The sequence below is a fragment of the Columba livia genome, chromosome 9, assembly GCF_036013475.1.
Source record: "Columba livia isolate bColLiv1 breed racing homer chromosome 9, bColLiv1.pat.W.v2, whole genome shotgun sequence".
Classification (NCBI taxonomy): Eukaryota; Metazoa; Chordata; class Aves; order Columbiformes; family Columbidae; genus Columba; species Columba livia.
Genome location: NC_088610.1, coordinates 7,018,302 through 7,041,398, shown reverse-complemented (window position 1 = coordinate 7,041,398; position 23,097 = coordinate 7,018,302). Strand labels below are relative to the sequence as shown.

The window sequence follows — 23,097 nt, the reverse complement described above, 5'->3', positions numbered from 1 at the left end:
TCACTGTTTCTTCATCAAGGACAACATAACCCTCTACCTGCAACACAGATGCACACTCTGGAGGCATGACCCCAGCTGCCAAAAGCTGTTCCCTATACCCACTGTGCTTCTCCAAGAAGGACATTAGTCAAATCCCAAGCTAAGCAGCAACGGGGAAGCCACAGAAGTGTTGCAAAGGGCTGTGTGATGACAAGCCACCCAGGCAGTGTTCTGGAAGGCTGGTGCTGGGTTGAGGCTGGCAGTGACGGCCACAGCGAGTGGGGATGGGTGAAGGGCAGGGAGCCCAGGAGAGCTGTGCTGGAAGGAAAATGAAGGGAAGGATGGCAAAAAGCAGCAGAGAGAACAGGAGGGAGATGTATGTCTTCAGGAACAACTGGTGAGAAAAGCTCACAGCAAACCTCCTACGAGCCTGGTGCTGGCATCAAGCAAAGAGAGGCTGCAGGGTGCCCTGCCATGTCATCTAGGCTCTCCCTAAAAGGAACAGCACCAGAACTGCAGCTGTAACCCTGTCCCCTGAGGCACATGTATTTATTTGCCCTCAAACTTACATGTGCTGTGTCCTAGCAATAATCTAGGAGACAGAAAAAGAAGACCCCAGACTGATTCTGCTCCCTCTGTCATGCAGCTGGACCGGGACTCCAACAGTCCCTCTTGTTCTACCCAAAAGAGACCCCAATGGACTTTATCAGCCCAGGTTCTGTCATCAATGGCATCCTGACCCAAAGCCTGTGAATTCAAAGTGGGGTGGTATGCATGGGCAAAAGTTCAAGTTTTGAACTTTCAGTAGGCATCAGGGATCATACAGCCCACTCACCCCCAGGACACAGGAGTGTTGGCTAGATTTGTGCCCTTGCTGTGGCACCTCTGTGACCATATGCATATCTGGAGAGTTTCACAAACTTCCATTCTTAGTGATTCCCTGCATCCCTCCAGCAGACACTGTGGGTAGAACCTTGTATGTTTTAGCTTGAAACTGTGAAAAAAAATATTACATTTTAGTGAAGAGTCTCGCTACCTGCAACAGAGTACTCTTAATCATAGCAACCTAATTGTATGCCATGTTAGACACAGACACTATAATTAATGAGGGTGAGTGGGAGGCCTTCTGGGAGGGCATGTGATCTTCTCAGTGACGTTGGCACAGTGCTCTCCACACCTCCATGCAGCAAACACTCCTGGTTTTTACAGACACTCACAATTACCTTGCTGTGAACTATCAGTCTGGTCCAGGATCACACTCCCCCTGCCTCTTTTCTTTCTAGCCTTGCCTTTATCCCCTTTCTTAAGGCAGCTCAGAGGGTTTGCATGAAGGTCAGTGGTCCAGTTCCCTCATGTTGATACATCAATCACTTCTGCACGTCACTCCTGTGGGGAGCAACTCAAATGACCAATCACCACCACTTGCTCATCGCAGCCTTTTTGGTAGCCTGGAGCATCTGTGACGTTGTCACATGAAGCAAAAACATTAGAAGGTACCAACAAGAATGTGTTTATGCAAATGGGAAAAAAACAAAACAAAAACAAAAGACAAAGTTAATCTGGATAGGTCAGTTCCTATCAATTATCAGTACCTCAAAGAACAACAAAGAGAGGTTGCACATAGAACGCAGCCCTCTGTGAAATACTCACTTCCCCCAGGGAGGCTGTCTCTGTCAAAGATACACAGCTTGTACCCAAACTCATTCTCCAAGACTCCCCGCAGCGTCAGCAGCACAAATTCCTCCTCCTCCGCGTTGCGTGCGTAGGACACGTACACATCGTACTCCTTCCCGTCTGAGCATTGGGAGTACAGAGAAACACAAATGGCAGAAGAGACACTTGTGATACTGCACATGCTGAGCCTTCGACTTGCTTCCCAGGAAAAGCAGATATGAGGGCTCGTTTTGAGCCCAGGCACTGCAGGTTGAGACACATTGATTTCTATAGTTACAGGACAGAAGCGCTGCCTCTTTTACTACCCAGCCTGAACATGAAGGTACTGAGACACTGCTGGGTCTCTGAAGGCATGAGATCACAGCAAGATGGTCAAGCCATTCTGTCCAGTGTCCTTTTGTCTTTTGACATCTCTGACATTGCTTCCCCTCATTGCTGTCTATCCACATGAGCAGTCCCACCAGACAGAGACTTGTACCCTGCCTACACCTTCCAAAAGCCACCGCAGTCCCTTGGCAGGTTCACACCACAAACTGTGAGAGCTCGAACATCTTCCTCACGCTACAGAGGAAGAAATCTCAGCTCAGAGTCCCAAGAGATGAACTCCCAGTAACATGGAAGCTATGAAAGAACTGAGGACAAAAGAGTGACCTCCATATCCATCCTTTTGGATGCCTTTCCACATGTTAAAGCAAATCACCCTGGATTCGTAAATCCTTACATAGAGTCACTAGAGAAACCAGGGACTTACTGAAACTCGATGACTTATCTTGCCCATGAAGGGTCTGGCCTGTAGCAGGATAAAATAAATATAAGCCCTTTAAGTCCTTACCTAGGATGGTTTCATCTGTTCCAAAATGAGCCCGATAGAAGAGGACCATTTCAAGCCAATAAGCATGATAGATGACTATCAGCACCACAACGAGCAGGACGGTTGCCCCCAGTCCACAGGCCAGTTCCACAGTGTACTTCGGTGCTACAACTGGATTCAAAAAGAAAGAGGGGATCTGGTTTACCAAACAGGTTGAGCTTTCAGCTAAGCAGAAACAAGCTTGTGTCACATGCAGTCAAACATAACAGAGGAACAGCCAGGAGCCAAGCTGGCCCTTCAGAGGAGGGTGGCCAAGCCAAGGCTTTTCTGGCAGGACACGTGATGGCTGGCCAACCTGGAGTCCCCATTCTGGGTTACTAGGTCTGGTTGGGCTGGCAGAGCAACTCAAAGCACAGGCTTGACTTCTGTCTCTAAGCAAGACCCTGGGAGCAGCCAGATGGTAGAATAACCTGTTGATGGGAACCACCCGCACAGTCCAAAGCCAGCTCATGAATGTGACCTTCTCAGCAGCATATGTACACTCTTAGGGCAACACAATAACATTTACTTCTAGGAGAGCCAACCAAAGCTCACCTGCAACAAAATAAAGGCAATGGCCACCATTTTCCCTCCATAAACACACTTAGTTCTTGTGGTTTGCCCCAGATTGACAGCAAGGATATAACTGGCCATGGCCTGATTGTTTTCTACCAGGAGAGAAGAATCATAGTGCCTTAGAGAAAAGCTGAAATGCTTGCAAACAAATAGAACAACCTATCAATATCGAGCCAGAACATCACAGCCCCATCCCCCTCCAACTCATACAGTGTCTGTCACACCACTGCTGCTTCTTTGTATTAAGGACAGAAAATAACTCTTCTAACTGTATCCCTGGGCAACTCTCTTTTTGTGGCGATTCAGGTAACAGCTGACATGCACACTGGCAAACTGCATGATGAAAGAACAACAGTGAGTAGAAATATCAGCAAATTCCAAGATTTTACTAGAAACTGAATTACAAAAAAAAGAAAATTGAAACAATTTAGCAACTTTCATTAAGTAATGAGCAGCAGAAGTACATGAAAAGGAGAGGGAAATCTTCCAGAAAAAGCAGGAAACGTATATAACCTAATGTAATGAAAGAGTTGGAGCCAACATATAGATACTTGCTAAAAACTGGAAGATAAGTGCTGAGGGGTTAGGTTCTGGCATATTTGATGTTCCTGTGCACAGTGGGATGGTCTGCAGTGAGCTTAGTTGAAGGTTGCTCTGCCAGCAGTGGTTGCGGAAGGTTCTTGGATTTTGCTATGAAGAGAGCATGAAAGAGGGGTGATGAATAATCAGATCTGCTCTGAGCAAACCCACTCAACTATTCAAGAGCCAATAAGGGAGGGAGAGAGAGGATAATACAGATCAGTCTACTAAAAAACAGCATTTAGGTGGTACTGCTGTATAGAGAAAGAATCTGAAGACTTTAGATTCCCTTCTGCTACATGTACAAACGTTATCATCCCTGAAGAATTATGCATGTAGGATGAACACACTGGCAGATGGTTCCAGCCTTTGTCAGTTGTGTGTTTGGTCTATCGATCTTTCCCAGTGATCTAGAAAAGGTTTGTCTCAATGGAATGGGACTAAGAAGGAAGGAGGATAAGTACCAAGAAGGAAGAGAAAGAGCTTGTCCAGGAAAGGACTCTGTGATCCTTCCCATTTTAAGAGGGCAGAGTAGGGGGAAGGAGGTGTCTGGCATGGGCTACACAAGGCAGGGCAACATTCCTCATGGGAGAAGGAAGGTCTGACCTACAGCAAGCAGGTATTGAAGCTCTAGATGAGGTTGAAAAGAGAAATATCCACCTCAATCAGGAAACATCACATACTTATAGTGAAGGCTCAGTTCTTATTACTGAGAGGTGGGTCTGAGAAATGTGAGCAAAATCTTTGATGCAAGAAATATGTAGGAAAAAACCCACACTCAACAGGGCTGTATCAGTCCATACCATCCATGCTGAGGTGGCTGTATCTAGACTGGAGTGTCATGGCAGCAAGGACTAAAACCACTGAGAGTTGTGGTTAGACTGTCTCACTCCTTGAGCAACGTCAGCAACTTCTGGAGAATGACAACCAGTGGCTGCTGCATCGCACAAAACCCTCACACAATCAAGTAACCTAACATCATTTTCAAGCACCCTGTCCCCTCAGGTCTGCTTCAATTGTGATACACAGATGGGATGAGAACAAGAGGTCTATCCACCCGTTTCTCTCCTCAGGCACTTTACCATGGCTAGGGTGCACATGACTCACATCCTTTGCTCCCTGTCTCCAAGTAGTGGTGCGGTACGACAGCAATAATACAGCGGTGTAGAGAGAATAGCGTGTGTTGGGGAAAAAGGCCTGATGGAATTATTTGTTCCTGTACTGTTTTTCAGAGCAAGGCTAAAGGCAGGACCGACAGCTGCTTTTAAGCAAGCCTCATCTCACACCCATGCTTTGCAAGTCTTTTACCTCTCATGTGCACTACGGCCTGGCTATGGTCCTCGCCTCTGGCATTTCTGGCATAGCAAGTATAATTCCGTTTCAAGTCCTCTGGTGTGGCTTTTGCAACCGTTAGAGTCCTTATGACAGTTTTGTCTTCAAAAGCTCTAGTAATTTCACTGTAAAAGAAAAACTAGGGCATTACATATGTGAAACAATATGCAGCAGGTTTTTAGTGACAAATAGTCCTTTCCCTGATGTAACCAAACTCTCTAAAAAAAAAACAAAACCCAAAAAACACCTAAGCTGATATTTATAAATCGATAAGACTTCAGATTTTAACACAGCTGCAGCTGTTTCTTTATCTGTTTTTTCTTAGTATTTATTTTGCCATTCATAATTTTCTCATACTGCAGCTGTGTCACATTGCATTTTACAGATAAAGTAAGTTTTTGCCTACAAAGCAACAAGATCTCAGGAACTCAGACTTCAGAGGCCAAGTCACATTCCCTGGGAAATCCTGGATGAGTCACTTTGTCTCTCTCTGCTTGAATTCATCATCTGCAAAATGGGGATAATAGCATTTCCTTTTTCTACATAGGTTTGCAAACTAATTAGGGTAGCGACTGCCCTTGACACTCAGCAAATGGGACTCTCAACCTCATTTGGGTTTCTTCATCTAATTGAGTGTCTATTCCTTCTAATCAATACTATATATAATATTACTTTTTTGTTTTCAGCCTCTGTTTTTTTAAACATTTTTATCACTTATGCTATTCGGGAACATTTCTCTAAATAAAACTGTGTCTGCCCCTGGTTTAGAAGTCTGACAAGAGCAACAGCTGTTGGCACCGCTGCCAGAACCTAAACAAGTGATGATGTGAACTGGTAAACAAAGCTCCCTCAAAAACTTCTGTAAGATGAGATGCTGTTGAGGTCTGGAGGCCTCCTCCCTAGAGCTCCTGGTGCTCAACATGGCATGGTGCAGACACAGGAATTTCTGATTAACAGGGACACAGGGGACTCCACGTTCCCTTGCAAAGGAAAATGGGACTGTAGCATGTCTGTGCTCACACCCCTTTGCAGGATCCAAGAGAGAATCAGATACAAACGAAGGTCCACATTAGTATGTTACCTTTGTGTGACTTTTATCTTGGGGTCCACGATGTCATCTGTGCTTTTCCCATCTATGGTCCACCACACCTCAGTCCGGGAATCCTTCAGGAAAGTGAAGAAGACCTCACAGGGCAGAACAAGGTCCTCTCCTGGGAAGAAAGGACCATAGTGAGGTATTGCAAAGCAGGAACAGAATCACCCTGGCTTTTGTGCTTTCCAGTGATCTTACCAGCCTGAGCTCTGCCTCCCTTCAGGAGGGAATGAGGCCAACATCCATCTTCAGACATCTGATAACAGTTTAGCACACCAGACATGTTGATTTATGATAGAAAAATAAATAGAAAAAAATATCCTGCCTTTTCAAATATGTTAAAAACTCCTTGACTGCCGCAAGTCACCCACCCAAAAGGAGATGCTCCATGCCAACCACTTCCCTGTGTTTATCATCCCCACCGCACAAGGCATAGATGCCATAAAGTGAAGGATCCAGCTCCACAAAACATTTTTGTGTGGGAACACTTGTTCAGGCATTTAGCTTCCCCTCAAGGTTAGGCTTAGGAGTGTGAATATCTTTGTGATCAGCCTGTGGTTTTATCTTCTAGAGTGGCTATGGAAGAAGTCTGACTTTCTGAGCCAAAAAAGCTTTGCTTTAAAGTGAAAACTCTACTGCTAATCATCATCATTGGCACCACATTTATTACAGCAATGTAACGGGACATGATCCATTCAAGATAGGGAATTGCTTCAAAGAGCCATCAGTCTAAACAGATGGGGTGGGGGAAGGGGTGTGGTTCCCCATCCCACAATGATGTGAGGCCAGCGAAAGGAGAGCTCTCATTAATTAGGAAGCAATCGGCCAAAAAGTGGCCAGAAGGCTGAAGCCACTGAGGGGCTGAACAAGGGAGGGTTGGAGCAAAGCACAGCCAGGGACTGAGACAAGGTCCTACAGGAACTTCTCTAAGCAGTCGAGGGTCCCTGTTTCATCTGCTTCTGCAGTCCTGCATCTCCATGCCTGAGTATCTATCTTTATCTGTGCTTGCAAAAATAAACTTCGAAAGCTGTGCTGTCGTACTCCAGCATAAAAAACTGGAACTCAATGCCGTCTGCCAGGCAACTTGCAGCAGCTCATGTGCTCTGTAAGGGAAAGCACCAGGGATGCAGTGGAAGGCGAGAGCTGCTGTGCCTGGCTGGGTCTCCATGTCCCCGCAGGCTGGCTGCCTGGGCAGCAACAGCAGGCAGAGATCATTGCAACTTTACCTGCTTCGAGTTCGTAGACAACTTTCTCATTTGGAGAAGAGAACTGTGGTGGCAAGGCCTTTTTTGGAGATCCTGTGGGAAAGAACAGAGAGCCCCCCATGGAGACCCAGACTCCAGGAGAACCTGGGGTCCTTGCAGCCTCGCTCATGATGCCCTTACAACCCACTGCACATGTCCCAGTCTAACTTGTGATACAATCCTGCTGCAGAGTTCCATGCAAAGAGAAATCTAATCCTAGTCCCCAAACTAGATTTTGAGGCTCCTCCAAAGTTTAAGTAACTCTAGAAACAAGTTTTCGGGCCTTTCATGTCAGAAGAGCTCCACACCCCTCTCATCTCCCACAAGACACAACCTGTACCAGTTTGTTTTTATTGCTGCTTCTAAAAAACAAGGTACAAACATCATTTCCCATCACAAGTATTTAATTCAGCTCTTAAAGCAGCCATTGCCGTGGGACTCAGAATGGCTATAATGGGACAACCCCACAAATAACATCAATCAAAGGGCAAAGGAGTCAAAAATTCGCAAGAATGTCAGGGTTATGCACTCGCATGCCAGCAGAGGGTACCCCTGGCCATGTCATGGACTGTACCTCACCAGCCTAAGTGTGGTCACCCTCTGTGGTGCTTGGGACATTTGACATGGTGGTGGGTTGAACCTTCAGAGCAACATGTCCTGGACAGACACACAAGGCCGACCCCAGCAAGCAAAAGTATACCACATCAGTTGGGTAATGCATATTGAGCACAACCACAAATGGATCCTATAATAGTCTCTTCTAGCTGTTTTCACCACTTCTACAGTTATCCACATGCATTTTACAAATTTTAAAGTCATTCTTACCCACGACCTTCATCTTTATGGTTCTGGTGAGATTATAGGCTCTTCCATGGTCCTTGAATGTCACAATACAAGTGTAATTCCCTTCATACATGCTGCGGACAATGCCGATGACAAACCTGGGCCCTCGGGGGTATCGTTCATTGAAGTTATGCACAAAGTTGCAGTTCTGGAGTCAGGCAGAAAAACAGTTGAGTTTTAGGACTCAAAAGTAAAGATATTTGTTTAAATGCTACTACAAAGATCTGTTTTTAAACTATGACTGTGATACTTGGGATTGTGATGCAGGTCGGACCTAAATACCGTGAACTTTGAGCATGTTGGAATAAAAAAGCTGGTATGTTCACCTTGAAAATGAGGTGATGAAGCAGATAACCCTAACAGTTTTACCCCACCTTAAATACAGACAATTTTATAAAAGAGAGATCTCTGATCCAGAAGTACATTTGCAATCAAGGTGAGCACCTCTAGCAAAGAGGGAGTGTAAAAAGAGACAGGAAGAAAATAATGATGCATTCACAAATTGACACTATGGCTAAAGGACATGTCCCCCATTGATGTCAGCATATCTAACTCTTTCAGGACTAATCAAGCTACCCTGAGTGACTTCAGTTGAGATTGAGGCCCCAAAATCGGCAACTGGCAAACAAAAATCTATAGTACAGAAGCCTTAATAACTCTTCTCTTCCGTCAGGCGAGGCAGGAAACTTCTGCTAAGTATCAAGCTAGAGATCCCTTTTCAGAAAGGGGTTATGCAGATAACACTGTGATTGTCATAAAGCCCAAAGATGTGCACGCTTTCTAAGAGATTATTTAAGAATGGCACATTTCCAAATCAGATACATCCTCATAGGCAGTTTAAGGCAGGGGTCATATACCACTTTTAATGATTTTTATTAGGCATGAGATGACTTGCTGCCTGAAAAATTACTTCCATGGGGCTTTTTGTTTCATTCTGCTAATTGATTGTTGAGAAGTGAATTTCAATTAATGGTACAAGTAAAACATTTCAACTACTAGAGTGAAACTGCTCCTCTTCGATAAAAGCATAAGCTTTTCCTGAAGGGTTTTAGAGTTTTGTTGTTTTTTTTTCTTTTGGGGTAGTTTTTTTGTTTATCTATTTTTGAGATCAGATATATTTGTTGCCAACTTCCTTTATTATTAAGTTCACTAATATAGAACCTTCTATTTAGAAATCAAAAAGTGCTTTATAAGCAGCTAGAGAACTCAGTCCCATAAGCCTCTGGCTGCACGTGCCCTGAGAATTCTTATTCTCACTTGACTAAAGGCATCCACCTAGAGAAAAACCCTGAGGTCAAAATTTAATAAAATTGAGGAGTAATTCTCTAGGAAAGAGCCTAAGGATGGCTGGAAACAGCCCAATTATCAGAGCAGGCAGGGTAGGGGTGTCTCCATCTTCATAAAAGAGGTTTGCTGGTTTGTGTCAAACAGAACATCCATGGTCCTTGCAGAGGCCTGATGTACAACTTCATTTCCTGACCTCAAAGGATTTTGAAAAGGATGTCATTTTCATTAGCAGGTGGTGTTTGGTTTTGTTTGTTTATTTTGGGTTGTGGTGTTTGTTTTTTGTTTGTTTGTTTTTAGAGAAAAGGGAATATGAATCACAGTTTCCTTTACAGGGAGATAATGCCTTGCTTACGTTGCAGGTCAGGTGTACCGCCAGCAGCTAAACTGAAGCTCCTAAATCCCTGCTAGAGCATTCTCCACTCATGCATGCTGGTAAAAAAAAAATCCAGTGTTAGCTCTCAATTTTATTTAAGTTCCTCCAAGGGTGGTTCTATCCTTGAACTCAGAGGAAACAAAGCTCTTAGAATTAGTAAAGCTGCATTAACAGCTTAATTGCTGTGGAGACACTGAAAGATAGCTCCACGATTCTCATGCCAACCATTGCTTTTTCAGATACAACAAAGACAAAAAGTCCTTCTTACGAAGTACCACTTGACAGTTGGTGTTACACCGGCAGGGTAAAACCCATCAATATCTGGACAGATGATCTTCTCATCGGCATCCTCCAAGTAGAGCATCTGCTCAGCAGGTTTTATTGAATGGCTCACACAAGAGTGCGGGTCTTTTGCAACAACCTCCAAGGGAAATGCAACTTTGCTGCAGTAAGTGGTATTTCTAAGGAGAGAGGAGGATAGGGCTGATTAGTTGAAACTTGTTTTCTCCTGTTACAGTGGAATGAAATAAAAATCACGTCTGCAATAATGAGCATCATAGCACTGATGAGGCGTATACAGCCTTAGTTGACTCATTTATAAATGGGAAAGAAAACACCAGAGATGGCCACACAAGCTCAGAAAAGCCTATAAAGATGACTAACAAGCAATGTCCACTCCCCTGCTGTTAAAGCAGATAATAGGGTCAAAGACACAATGAAGAGACAACGTGAGGAAGATCAAAAAGAGCTCTTGCACTCAGTGCATAGCAGATGCTATGTTCATTTTTTACTACACTTAGAGACACTTTTAATTTCCTAGAAGTCTGAATCTCATGAATCTTTGCCAAATTAGCATGCAGTCAAAACATTACCCCTGCATCTGTTTTTACTGTAGACATACAGACCACTTCTTAATAGTGTCTGTGGATTTTGCCATGGGCTCAGCAATAATATTTTCATGGACACTTGCAGCTAGAAAGGAGAGGCATGTTCATTAATGTTTGCAAGGCTCCAAGCATTATTACGATGTAAATTGGCTCAGTACTGAGCGGTCTTATAATTGTAACATTCTTTTCCCTGTAATGCTTATGTAAATGGTCTTCTCCCTACAGAAAGATCTGGTGCTAGCAGTGTAATTTTATCACTTCCATGAAAGTCCTTTGATTATGCTGAAGACATGCAGAAGCTGCACTGCACAACCTACCTGAGCATGCAAGTATAATTCCCTGTGTCATTGAGAAGAGCAGGCCAGAACCAAAGGGTGTCTTTCTCCTTACTGATGTGATTGTCTGGGAGACGAAAATTAATGGGCTCCTCCAGATCCCGGTCCTGCCCGATCCTGTACCAGATCAGGGTTAAGCCAGCAGAATGGGCTGTGCTGTAGTTGTATTTCAAGAAGGTCTCAAAAAGTGGGCATTTGATCTTGGCAGGTTCCCCATCATAAATCTGGATCTGCTTCATGGTGTCCACACCCCAGTCATCACATCGTTCTGCAAACAGGAAGAACAAAGTATCTTAACTTGCAAGTCCGAGGGAGAAGAACAGTTCTGCCCATGTTCCCCACAGCCCTCAGTCCTGTCCCCATTAAAATCAGAGGTAAATATGTGGTGTTTTCAGTGGAAGCAAACTGGGCTTTTACAAAGCAGAGCAAGAATACTGTCTTCATTCCTAGAGAACCTGCAAACCTCTACTTTCCTTCATACACCTCCTTCCAAGCTATTTATCCCCCATCAGGAAAACATGATAGGATATTGCCGTAAAACACCAGGCTTTGAAAGGAGCTCCAAGAAAATTCAACCTTAAAATTATCCAGTGTAGGAAGATGAAATCTGGGTGAAAACAATGCTAGAGGTGTGTGTGCATCCAGGCACAGTGACAGGGAAGATGGAAATAGAGGTGTTGGAAGAAGAGAAACAATATGAACATCAACCCTCCCTTGGAGCTATGGGCCATTGTCCCTGCCAGAAGAAGCTGGATCGTGGGTTCTGGGAACAAGGGCTGTCATTCCTGTGATGGATTCACACAACACCAGCCATGGTAACATAAAGAGTACAAGTGACATGTAGCAACTGTTCATAGTGAAGTTTGGGAAGGGAGGCTGAGGGGCAAAAGAGACAGTATGGAGGTGGCAGCAGATTCCCTTGGGGATCCCCAAGCAGCCCCCAGGTGCATTCCCCAAGCTCAGTTCCGTAGGCTCAGCATAGCTCACTGACTCAGGCTGACATAGAAACAGGGCAGCATGAGAAAAAGCTGTACGGTGCCTTTTTTTTTAATTTATTCTTGTCATTAGTGAATAGTTTCAGGCCAAACAGCACAAGTCAAAATCCATTTCTTTTCTGAGAGCTCCTTTCCACTCCATTCCTCCTACCCATCAGGATGCCCAGTCACAGAGGGACTCTGCACAAGCAGAGTACGGTACCAGGGTGTCAGCAAACCTGAGGGCAACCTGTGCTGCCAGCACCAGCTGAGACACACGTAGAGGCTGCTGTCACTGCATCCCCCATCTCCCTGCCCTGACGAGGTAGAGCATGGCAGGGCAGCATCCAGCACACCTCCTGCAGCTGCTGGGACACATTAACTGGGGCAGCCTGACATCTGAGAGCCCAAAATGAGCTGAATAGGAGAGAGGTATGCTGCCTGCAGTGGTCTCCAGGAAAGGTGTCTCAGCATATCACAGGCACACCGCAGACAACACTGCAAAGCCTCTCCAGTTTGCAGATATTATTGTAGAAGAATTCAGACCAAGAGGAAAAACAGAATACAATACAGTCTTTGAGCCCTGTTCTTCTGAACTGACTTCATAAGCCCAAAGCAGGATTTCTGGCATTTTATCTTCCTTAAATAGACAGTGGGATGTAGCTTGGCCCCAAATTCATACTTAATTAAAAAAGCAAAGAGATAAACCTTTGAGAAGATGGGCACACAGTGCTTTAAGGCATCAACACTGACTCCTGTGGCTCAGCAATGGTTAGTCACAGCAAGGAGGAAATCTGGGCCAGTAAGAACAGAAATGTTTTCTGGCAGGTTTACACATAAATGTAAACGCAAACTGCACTGCTCCTGCTGTGGAAAGCCAAACACCCATACGACAGAGTTCTGCTTCTGGAAGAAGAAAGTGAATTGGACTAGGAAGAGGCAGCAAAACGACCCAGGGTACAAGTATTTGCTAGCAGGAACCCCAAACCCAAATGGCTGGAGAGTGCCATCGCTCGTCATCTAAAAAACATATAGATGTTTCTTTTAGAACTGCACAGCATCATCCAGTACAGTTGCTACCACAATCAGCGCCAAGGCTCATTTTGAAAGACAAACCACTACTGGAAGCTTTATACCACGAGAAGGTGCGTAGTCACCAATTGCCACGATGGTCAAGGCCAACCAGAACCAGTACACTGCTTTATGCTGGTAGAGTCAAGCTACTGGATTAGGCATGGTCAAGTTTCCATAGAGTGGTAAATGAGACAAATGGGCCTGCCATAGACTGCCTGCTAATTGCATTACAAAGTACTGCTTACTACTCATGGAGTGGGGGGCATTTGTTTTCAAAAAGAAAACCTTTCCCTCTGTAAGGGGCAGACCTGGGTGTGTAAATCAGGACACCTGAGTTCTCTTCCCAAGCACCTGACTCTGCTGTCTCCTCTTGGCTGCAGAGAGGCAAATTGTCCATATTCCTTCAAAGGGCAGAACTGAAGAGAAAGAAAACTATATAAAACATTACAGTACTGAAATTCTTTGAGTCAACATCAATGAAATTTGCAATCATGAACAGCTCTTGCATTTTGCAACAGCTCATAAATCAGCACTGTAAAACTAGTTACCTGTTCTATCTGAATGAGTTACTGAAAATAAATACAACTATTTTATTTTTTTTCCTTTCCAGATTACTCAAAAGCAATGTATGGGTCTTGTCTTGGCTGGGGAAGGGGTGACTGTTATTATTCTTTACTGTAAGAGCAGTACTTGGAGATTTTGTCTCAGACTTGACTTCAGGAACACTGTCACACCAAACAGCTAGTCCTGAGGTTCCCCACATGTGTCCTGCCTTGTGGTGCTGCATGCTCTGAGCTGAACACCAAACATAGCTCATAACTGTGCTGGTAACGAGCAGCTACACCATGTGGCAGGTGCAGCTGCACAGCTTGAGATCACAGGCTGTGCCTGTCACCCTGTTGACAAGGACACTGCCAGGGCAAAGCCAGGGCAGGACAGCCCCAAAGGCTCAGGGAGCAAAGCCTTGATCCACCACGCACAGCAGAGGTGGCAGAAACACCATGTGCTGGGGAGAGAGCTCCTTCACACATGAAACCCTGACGACAGGAGTTGTGGTGCTTTGCGCAACTTCCCTCCTCCCCATGTCATGCTGACAGCTACTATGATTTTTGGGGTGTTTTATACCAGAGATAGCTGGGCTCAGCCTGATAAGGTATGTGAGGGACCTTCATACACACACCTTTGTGAACCTCTTCCTCCTCAGCTGTGATGTGGCTCTTCTCCCTGTGCCAACATCATCCTTTGCTGTGGTGGCACTTTTGCAGCAAACCGCTTGAGCCCAGACAACCAGCTGCACTCCTCATACACACATGAAGCAGAGGGGATGCTCACAGTATTATTGCTATAATTTAATTTGTAACAGCTCCCTGTGATGTTTTGTGCCCTCTCCACTCTTTTTAACCTTCACTGGAGTTTCAGAGCCTATTTGCTGCTAACACCAGCATGCAGCTGCTTGGATGTCAGTCTGAACTGGAATAGTCTGAACAAATTTCATTACTTCACACTGAACCTCATTGGCACAGAGCAGCTCCAGTAACAATATTCAAGAGGACACTGCAGAAAGAAGACTGAAGAAGTCACTCTACTTGTGAGAAACTTCACTAACTACTATGATGTTGTGACTGTTTGGAGCAACTCACACTCGCTAAGCCTAGGAAATGAGTTTCTGCTCTCTTGAAATGTTTCCCACACAAAACAGCCACTGGGGTTAAAAGCAGCTCCTGATTAAATCATTGATGCTGTGACTTCAAGGGTTCACTAACAAATGGAAACCAGTGAAGAGATGGGGGAGCTATATGCAACTCCATGGTCCCTTCCACACTGCAGAGTGGAACACTACACACACAACTGAGGGACACAACAAAATAATCTAAAAATCCACCGTCCCACAAATGCATCTTCCTAGAAATGTCTCTGCAAAATACTTTTGAAAGAAGCCACCCTTCTCCCATTACCAACAAGGTGCAGATGCCTCTACTGACCCCTCTCACCACTGGGTGCTCTGCAGTCACACAGCAGGGCAGCCTATGACCCATAATACCTACCCCGACAGACGATGCAGGAAAAAGCTAAGAAGCGGTCATGTTTCCACAGCCCTCCTTGGGAAAAGGGATAAGGCTTACGCAGGCTGGAGGGAGGTTGCACGGCAGAGGGAAAAACCCACCACTAGAACAGGAAGAGAAAGTGCAGGCAGAAAAGTCAGGATGAGGATGCTCATTCTGATTTCATGTGCCTTGAGGTAAAGGTAAGAGTGGGCTGCTGCGCTACTGTTCCTCCTGATGTGCACCGGGAACTAGGTGAACTGGCAAAGCTAACTCCAAATGTCTTCCTTGCTTGTACTGTATGTCACAATCTGTGTTCACAAGGGTATCTACTACTGGTACAAGGGACAGAAACCTATTTTGTTACAGAAATAGTCAGATCTTTCCCATTTCTAAAGCTGGTGCTACAACATGCTTAAACATCAGGCATCCCAAACCAGACTCCTCAGAAGCCAAATGAAGCTGAATAAAGTGGGTCCTCCAGATGCAAAGTAAAAAATCAAAAGAGAGGGGAGAAAAAAAAAAAAAAAAAAGTAATGATGCTGCTCAGCTCCATAAAGGTGAAAACAGACATTTCTGGAAACCTTTCCCAACCTTCCACTTATTGCACTGATTTACCCCCTTGAAACAGAACTCCAAATATACACAGCTGAAACACTCCTTTTTGAAATGCATTGGCAGCACCCATTACAAGCACCTACACAGTCAAAACAGAGATGAAATCGGTGCAATTGTTTACATTTCTGAAGAAAAGACAAACTGTTTTTCCCATGGATCAAAAAAAGAAAACTAGAGTAAGACCACATCAAGAAATGCTGTCCCATTTTTTCCACAGATTGGCATTTCTATGCAGCCATTTTAAGTACCACCATTTCAAAAAAAATTCTCAACCACTAGAACTCTACCAGCTCCACACCGCCTCCACCCCTTCCCTCCCCAGAGGCTACAAAAACAAAGGCTTCCCCTAGTTAAAAATACTGTGAGATAAATAATAAAGAACCATCCTTATGAGAGGCCATCTATCATGCTGGCACAAATTACCCTGCATTTGCCAAATTGATGCACCCACCTTAATTGTCTCTATTTTTGGGAGGGGGCCTGCTTTGCACACAGACAGGACCAAGCCACAGCAGCAGGACATGGCGCCATCGATGCTGCTGGTTGAATGAGCCTGCAGACCCCTCTTCCCCATGCCATTTCAGCAGTAGCATCAGATGGGGCTGCACTATCTCAACAGCTTCCTATTTTCTTCGGCTGTCCCTGCTGGCATTATCTGAACGCAAAGCTGATATGAGTCAGCCTTCACCCAGGGACCACAGTCAGGCCAGCGATTAGCTTGATGCAAGAATCAGCATCAACAGGCAGAAAAAGTTTGTCAGGCAAAGCAATTAAGTAAGGATTAATCATTACTACCTTGATTTTTTTTTTTTTCCTCCACCCTCTTTTGAGCTCAAAGCAGTCAGTGAGAAGGCAGCAGAGGAACTTGGGCTGAATGGAGGAGCAGCGCTGTGAGCACAAGAGGTATCAGCTGTAGTCAGCTGCCACACGTGGGTGCACCTTCCACTTATACCCATGCCCAGAGCACCCACTCTTCCATTGCATCTGTGTTCTTCTTCTTACACGTGTATCCTGCACAAGAACACCCCACAGCATCACACACCCCCCATGTGCTTTGCTCAGCAGCTGAGCAACGAGGCAGCGTGGCAGGGTAGCATTCCCCATGCTGTCTGTACCCCATCTGACTGCAACATGATGGAAGGAGGATGGCATGGAGAAAAAACAAATGAGAATATCTTCCCTGGACTACAAAAAGAGACACAGACCCAGACGTCCTGAAATCAGTGGGAATGACAAAGAACTTGGGTTAGCCCTAGCCAAGATCAGCTACTTCTCACTTTTTGTTCCCACCACCTCTGCAGTGGGAATGGTGGTTAGAGAATGCCTAAAAAGTGATTGGAGCTCAGCACTGCCTTGGATGCTCAGCCTGGAAGCTGCATGAACTCTGCAGGAATTTATAATCTGGCTTTCAGCTGGAATACATCAAAAAAGGGCCTGTCATAACCTCACTGCCTTCTTTCTACAGCCTCTCCAAGAGAACAAATGGAAATGGTCCTGGCAAAAACCTCCCTGTGAGCAGCTCAGACACAACCTGGCTCTGTCCCTGTGGTTCTGCTGCAATGGCACCAGCAATGTGGATTTATGCTTCTCCCAAGTCTCACTGTATTCATGCTGTCTTGCTGCTGAGCTGTGATGCCCTTGGGGAAGCAGATCCACTGGATGCTGCACATGAGGATGGAGTCTCTCTGTCTCCCCAGCTGCTTTTATAATTTATATAGATACAAATGAGAAAGGAAAAAGGAACAGGACTTCCTGTTGCAGAACAGCTCATCACTTCCAAAAGCACTTTTATGTTATACATTGTGGTCACCTGTTGATTCTGAAAGTCTAGTTTAAACAGGTGTGATGGTCTGCCTCTCTGCCAGCTTCACAAAAACAAGCTGACTGCATCAACTTCTGTTGACTTCAGCACAGCCAGAACTTCAGAAGGAGCAGCCAAGGCACAACATCCAAAAAGCTGTGATTCTGTAATGGAGTTCATAGCCCATGACTCCAAATTTCCTTATTTAATCAAGCACAGCCTGTAACATGGGGAGGGGTAGTTGTTGTTTGTGTCTTTTAAAACTCCTCCACAGAGAGCTCCATGCCTCCACTCTGTATCTGTGCATAAAGCTGTGTTTACTGCATGTGGCAGAGTATTTTGGTTACCTCCAGCAACTGGGTCAAAAAAAATTCAGTCTTCTCTAGCAAGATAGACATGTTTTCCTGGAGGCCTTTCTTAAAATTGAGATCAAAACGATAAAGGTAGGGCTATGAACTGCTTCAGAGCCCGAAGGAGAAAAGGAGCAAATAGCTACTTTCCATCCCGCTTCATTGAGGAAATTGCTGCACCAAGCAAAGCAGAGCAGCATGGGAGGAGGAGAGACAGAGGGAATGGAACAGTCTGTTGCAAAATCATCTGTAGGAAAGGCAGCATGAAAAGGAGGTTTACCTGATTAGCATCACCCTAGAGCTGTGCTCAAGCTGGCAGCGGCTCTCCTGCGTGCCTGGGACATCAGACCGGGATTTGAAAAGATGCAGGCTCAACTCCTGGCCCTGCCACAGGCTTGCTTAGTTAAACCCATGCAACCTAATTATTGCACTTAGAATCTCTGTTGCCTCCCATCCTGCTTGAAGATACAGTCAACAATTCTGCACTGCCCACCAGACATCAACAGGGATGTCTGCATAAAAACCCACTGCAGTGGTTGGCCTCAGAAAATGCAGAAGACAGTAAAATGCACTGTAAGGGCGTATGAGGCTGACAGGAGTCACTTGTGTGCAATAAGGTGTAGGACACTGAGTGCACAACTGTGCAGCTGCAGAGGGGGACCTGATGGATAAGGAAGATAGGAGATAGGTCCCCAATGACCCCTGATGCTCTATTTGATAGACACAGAGGAGCAAAATTGACCATCCAATGTCACATCAGCAACACCCACAAAATGGGCCACTTTCCTCCACACGTTTCTGCACTTCAACGCAGATGGGTCACATCATGTTGACGCCTGTGCAAAACTCACCCCTCACAACCTCCTTCCTCAGCTGACAAGAAGCAGATGTGAGGTCTTATCTCCTCGGTGGGCATGAGTCTGGCTGGTGCAGAGGGAGGCTGGCGGCTGCAGTCACACATCTGCACCCAGGCCAGCTCTGCTCTGCCGGTTTTGTCTCCATCCACTTCAGGGTTATGCACCTGTCAACACCCTGCGTGTAGAATAACTTCATGCCCCCAAGCACCATAAACGTCTACAACTGCAGTAACTCACAGATGGGTATGAACGGTTATAAAATCATGTCCTAAATCAGGACAGCAAGAAGCTGAGATTGGAAGAGTAGGAGGAAGTCAGGAAATCCCAAGAGAAGATGATGGGGGAGGGATTTAGTCTCTTTAGAAAACAATAACGCAGTTTAATCTATTTTTCTTTTGACTTTACACACTAAAATAAGCTTCTCAGCTTCTGGGGCTGTCACAAATCATAAGGAAAATAGAACCCCATCAGTAGAATAAGAACTATATAGTAATAATCCTGAGGAGCCGTGCAAGGCTTTCCATCTTCAAAGTGTTTTACAGACAGTAATTTATTAATCTGCAAATTTCCCCTGGCCATAAGTAGCTGCTCTGCCTCTCTGCTAAGCACAAGAGAGACACAGTGCAGATCGGCATTCAGGAGAGATGATGCAGGCGGCAGCTCTGACCTCTGGGGCTGGATCTCAGTTTTTGGCTTGCTGCAGTCAGACCTTCAGTGCTCCAGCCACCACCTGAATCCAGAAGCACTGGTGATGTTGGGTACTTTGGAATCAACTTCAGAGAGGACAAAACTGGTGCCTGAGAGCCTCTGGTATGGGGAAGTGCAAGAGACATGCTCACAATCCAGCAAATACCAGCAAAGCCCAAAATAAAACTCCCAGAATGAGGCTCCTGGCTGCCTTACAGCCACTGCCTGCCATGTCAGGGTGTCACTTGGGGCAGAAGCTGGCCCCAGTCCTGGGCTCAGCCTACCATACAGCCAGTCTGATAGCCCCCGAGGAACCTGTCAGAGGAGTTTTCCATGTAAACACAATGCTTACTTTCACCAAAGGACTATTTATGCCCAGCAGTTACCTGCTCACACCAGGTGGGTCCATTAGATAATCAGCATGAGGCTGCTCCTCCTCTCCTGGCAGCAATATTCTTCTGCTTTTCTAATTCCCTAAAACAATACTCCTAACCGTGATCCCCTTCCCAGCCCTCACCTTGCAAAAGCTGGGAGCTCCTGGAGAACGAGAGAGTGGCCTGGTTAGGAGAGAGAGAAAAATGGAACAAAGAGTACAACTACAGCTACATCTCCTAAATAAACAGGTACCTAACATGGGCCATCTTTGTCTGCAAACAAGATAACATTATTCCATATTCATAATGACTTACGTTCTTTATATGACTGGGTTTTTTGTTGCTTTTAAGCCAGTGTATATTTATATGACTTCAGGAGTGCCAAAGAAATCACTGTAGGACCAAAACCGGGTTCACTGGTTTTTGCTATGCTTCTCTGGATATCAGAACATCTAGGTTCATTAAGCATCCTACAATGCAAGCACAGAGTTCTAAGCCTTATTTCCATCTTAAGGATGTCTTAACTGAGGAAAGCAGAAGGCCCTGAGTACCATTGCAAACAATGTCCCAAAGGTCACATGTAAAGAATTCAAACCCAGGCACTGCAGATCATATATGTTCTCAAGACCAGAAGAGATTTGTCCACACATACGACATGAGTGAGTAGCAGACTCAGGCACAAATTCAGTCTCAGACTCCAAGTATTTTACTCTACACTACTCAGATCACATTTCTTTCCTCTTCCAGCTTGCAGCTCTCTTTCAGCAACCGATTTTGTTTCGGCACCAGCCTCCATACACAGTAGAAACAGCCAAGCCCAAAGAACAGATGTTTAAAGCCAAAGTGCTGTTGACAAAATTGGGAGGGGAAATAAAACGTACGGATTTGTCTCTCCAGTAAGAAGTAGGGTAAAGTACAACACTGAAGATTTCTGACACACTACCATCCATATTGGCTGAACTGGATAGAAAGGCTGTCTGCATTATAGCCAGGGCAGTGCTGGTGTTTTACAGCTGAAATTAGTAACCGGTAGCTCCTCATCCACTCTGTAAACCCAAATAGCTCGGGACTCAGCAGAGCTAGTACCCTTGGCCTGGGCAGTCCTGGGCTCCTGCCCCTGCCTCCAGCCCCCTGCCAGCCTGGACTGGAGAGAGAGCTGGTCCCAACAATACAGCATTACATGACTGTTATAGCAAAGCACAGAAAAAGATCCCTTGCCAAGTTATACATCTTAAATATCCCAGGAGCCAGGTTCCCTGGTGACAGCGACCCATCTCCATGGCCTCACTTGGTGTTAAGAGACCACTGGGCAGATGCAAACTGTGCACAGCCCATCTGCATTCACTCCAGATAACCTCTGCTCTGCTCCCTCCATCTACACTCCCCTCTCTGAGAAGAAAAAGCAAGCCCAAATGCTGTAACATTATCAGAGCATGTCCAGTCTCCCACGCTGCTCTGTATTTATGACTTTGCAAGGGTGAAATGAGCTCCAGTTGCCTTTTGGTGCCAGTTCCAGGAAACCCCACAGTGTAACAGAGGGCTGCACAGACGGCTGCCCCTCCACCCAAGTACAAGCAGTCATGCAAGCCTGTTATGAATAACAAAAGATGCTTTGACAGCCCAAAGTAGTTTATGATGTCCATGGAACAAAAAGGGAGCTCTGAACCAAAGAGTGGGTCTGTCGCCCACAGACCTGCAGAAAATCAAATGCACACACTACAGTGGATTTGCAGAAGAAGTGTATTTTAACTGATCATGTATCCCATGCATCACCCTTCGGCAAATGTTCTTGCAGCACTCCACAAGGGCTCTACCCATCCTGTACAGAAAACCCCTGCTAAAGGAGGAATATTTTTAAATCACTAAATACCTCACAGAAATACATGGGGGGTTCTGCCAGTTCAATTGGCACAAGCCTGCATGACCCAAACACCAGGGTGCTCATTTCACAGCTCCCAGCTGACAGTCTCAGCTTTTAGAATTGCTCTAACATTTCCTGGGCAGCCCTGATTCAATTGCACCTACCTCCCATTTCTGAAAAAGCCCAAGATTACTGCACGTGGGGTGTCGTAACACTGCCTCAGCAGGAGGAGGATATTGCGTTGGTGGAGAGCAGAACAGCACATTCAGAAGCACACGCAAAGCGGGGATTTTCCCAGCGAGCAGCAGCAATCTGCGTCTCTGGGTCCCTCCTTCCCCAAGAACTCTACCACCTAGGGCTTAGCGGGGGAGATCTGGGCCATATATTCTTTCTCCTTTGCTGCTTCCCCATTGCTCACCACTTCCACTAGGTCCCTGTTAGCCAGGATGGGACGTGTCCTGCTGAAGACTACAGCCCACTATGAGAGCAATCCAAGGAGAAAAAGCCTCCCAGCCTTCAGCCTCTGCAATGAGCCCTACACTGAGTTGAACCTTGCTGAGAAGCACGTTGTGATTCTGGCCCCGGTAACTCAGCATGGTCCAAGAGATAATGATACAAGAGCTGTTCATCTGCTCAGAATATTATAACTGCTTGTTTGCCAGCACTGCAGAGGGCCAAGGGCTCATGGGGGGACTTGCCAATCTCCTGCACAGCCCTTATTTCCGAACATTTCCCCTAATAAAGCCAGCGCCTGTTCTTTCCTCCCTCCCCCTTTCCACTTGCCTCCTGCAAATCATGCTGTCTCCTTCCACCCCCAAATAGGAAGTCCAGAGCCGAGACACACACAATCTGCCTCTTCACAAGAGCTGGGCTGAACATGTGCCAGAGGAGCTGCGAGCATTACAACATATTTCCTGTCAGGAAAGTGACTCAGTGAGATGGGTATGAGAGCTCCTCTCACTCAAGAAGTTCCCCTCTCCCCTTGCGTTGCTGAGGCACGAGTCCGAATCTCAGAGCCGGAATTTCAACCCCTTCCGGATCTAACCGAGAACAGCAGAGTTCAGGTTCAAGCCTAGGTCCTGCGTGCAACTCAGTGACAAGTCAGCGCCGTGTACCGAGCCCTGGTTTCACCCCTTGTAGAAGGAGATTAACAATACTGACCAAGTAGGCAGCTTGAATTTACAAAACACTTAGTTTGAGACGGTGCTTGTTGCTATTTACTTATGCCCCCGTTTCCACCACACTCCCAGCCTCTACACATGAGCATTATACAATACCCACACAGAACTACCAGCATACATGCATTTTGCTGAAGTATTTTACACACAATCATTTCATCCAGGAATACTGTAAATGCTTAAAATCACTGCAGCCAGTTTTCTTTCTCCAGTTTCAGATCACCACTTC

The 23,097-nt window shown here is 45.7% G+C and overlaps 1 protein-coding gene across 10 annotated transcripts in view; it reads right to left on the bottom strand.

Annotated features, from left to right (window-relative positions):
• IL1RAP (interleukin 1 receptor accessory protein) overlaps positions 1-23,097 on the bottom strand; it is a 48,337-nt gene that overhangs the window by 8,677 nt on the left and 16,563 nt on the right. For 9 of the 10 annotated variants that reach the window (XM_065073622.1, XM_065073621.1, XM_065073619.1 and 6 more), the window contains 8 exons: positions 11,035-11,320; positions 10,099-10,291; positions 8,153-8,318; positions 7,310-7,381; positions 6,072-6,201; positions 4,967-5,115; positions 2,486-2,635; positions 1,630-1,773 (listed from right to left, as the gene is read on the bottom strand). In XM_065073622.1, the coding sequence (XP_064929694.1) occupies positions 1,630-1,773; positions 2,486-2,635; positions 4,967-5,115; positions 6,072-6,201; positions 7,310-7,381; positions 8,153-8,318; positions 10,099-10,291; positions 11,035-11,291 (1,261 nt within the window). In that variant the 5' untranslated portion in view covers positions 11,292-11,320. Of the gene's footprint in view, positions 1-1,629; positions 1,774-2,485; positions 2,636-4,966; positions 5,116-6,071; positions 6,202-7,309; positions 7,382-8,152; positions 8,319-10,098; positions 10,292-11,034; positions 11,321-20,144; positions 23,083-23,097 lie in introns of those variants that run through there. The other variant, XM_065073623.1, reaches the window with a different exon arrangement.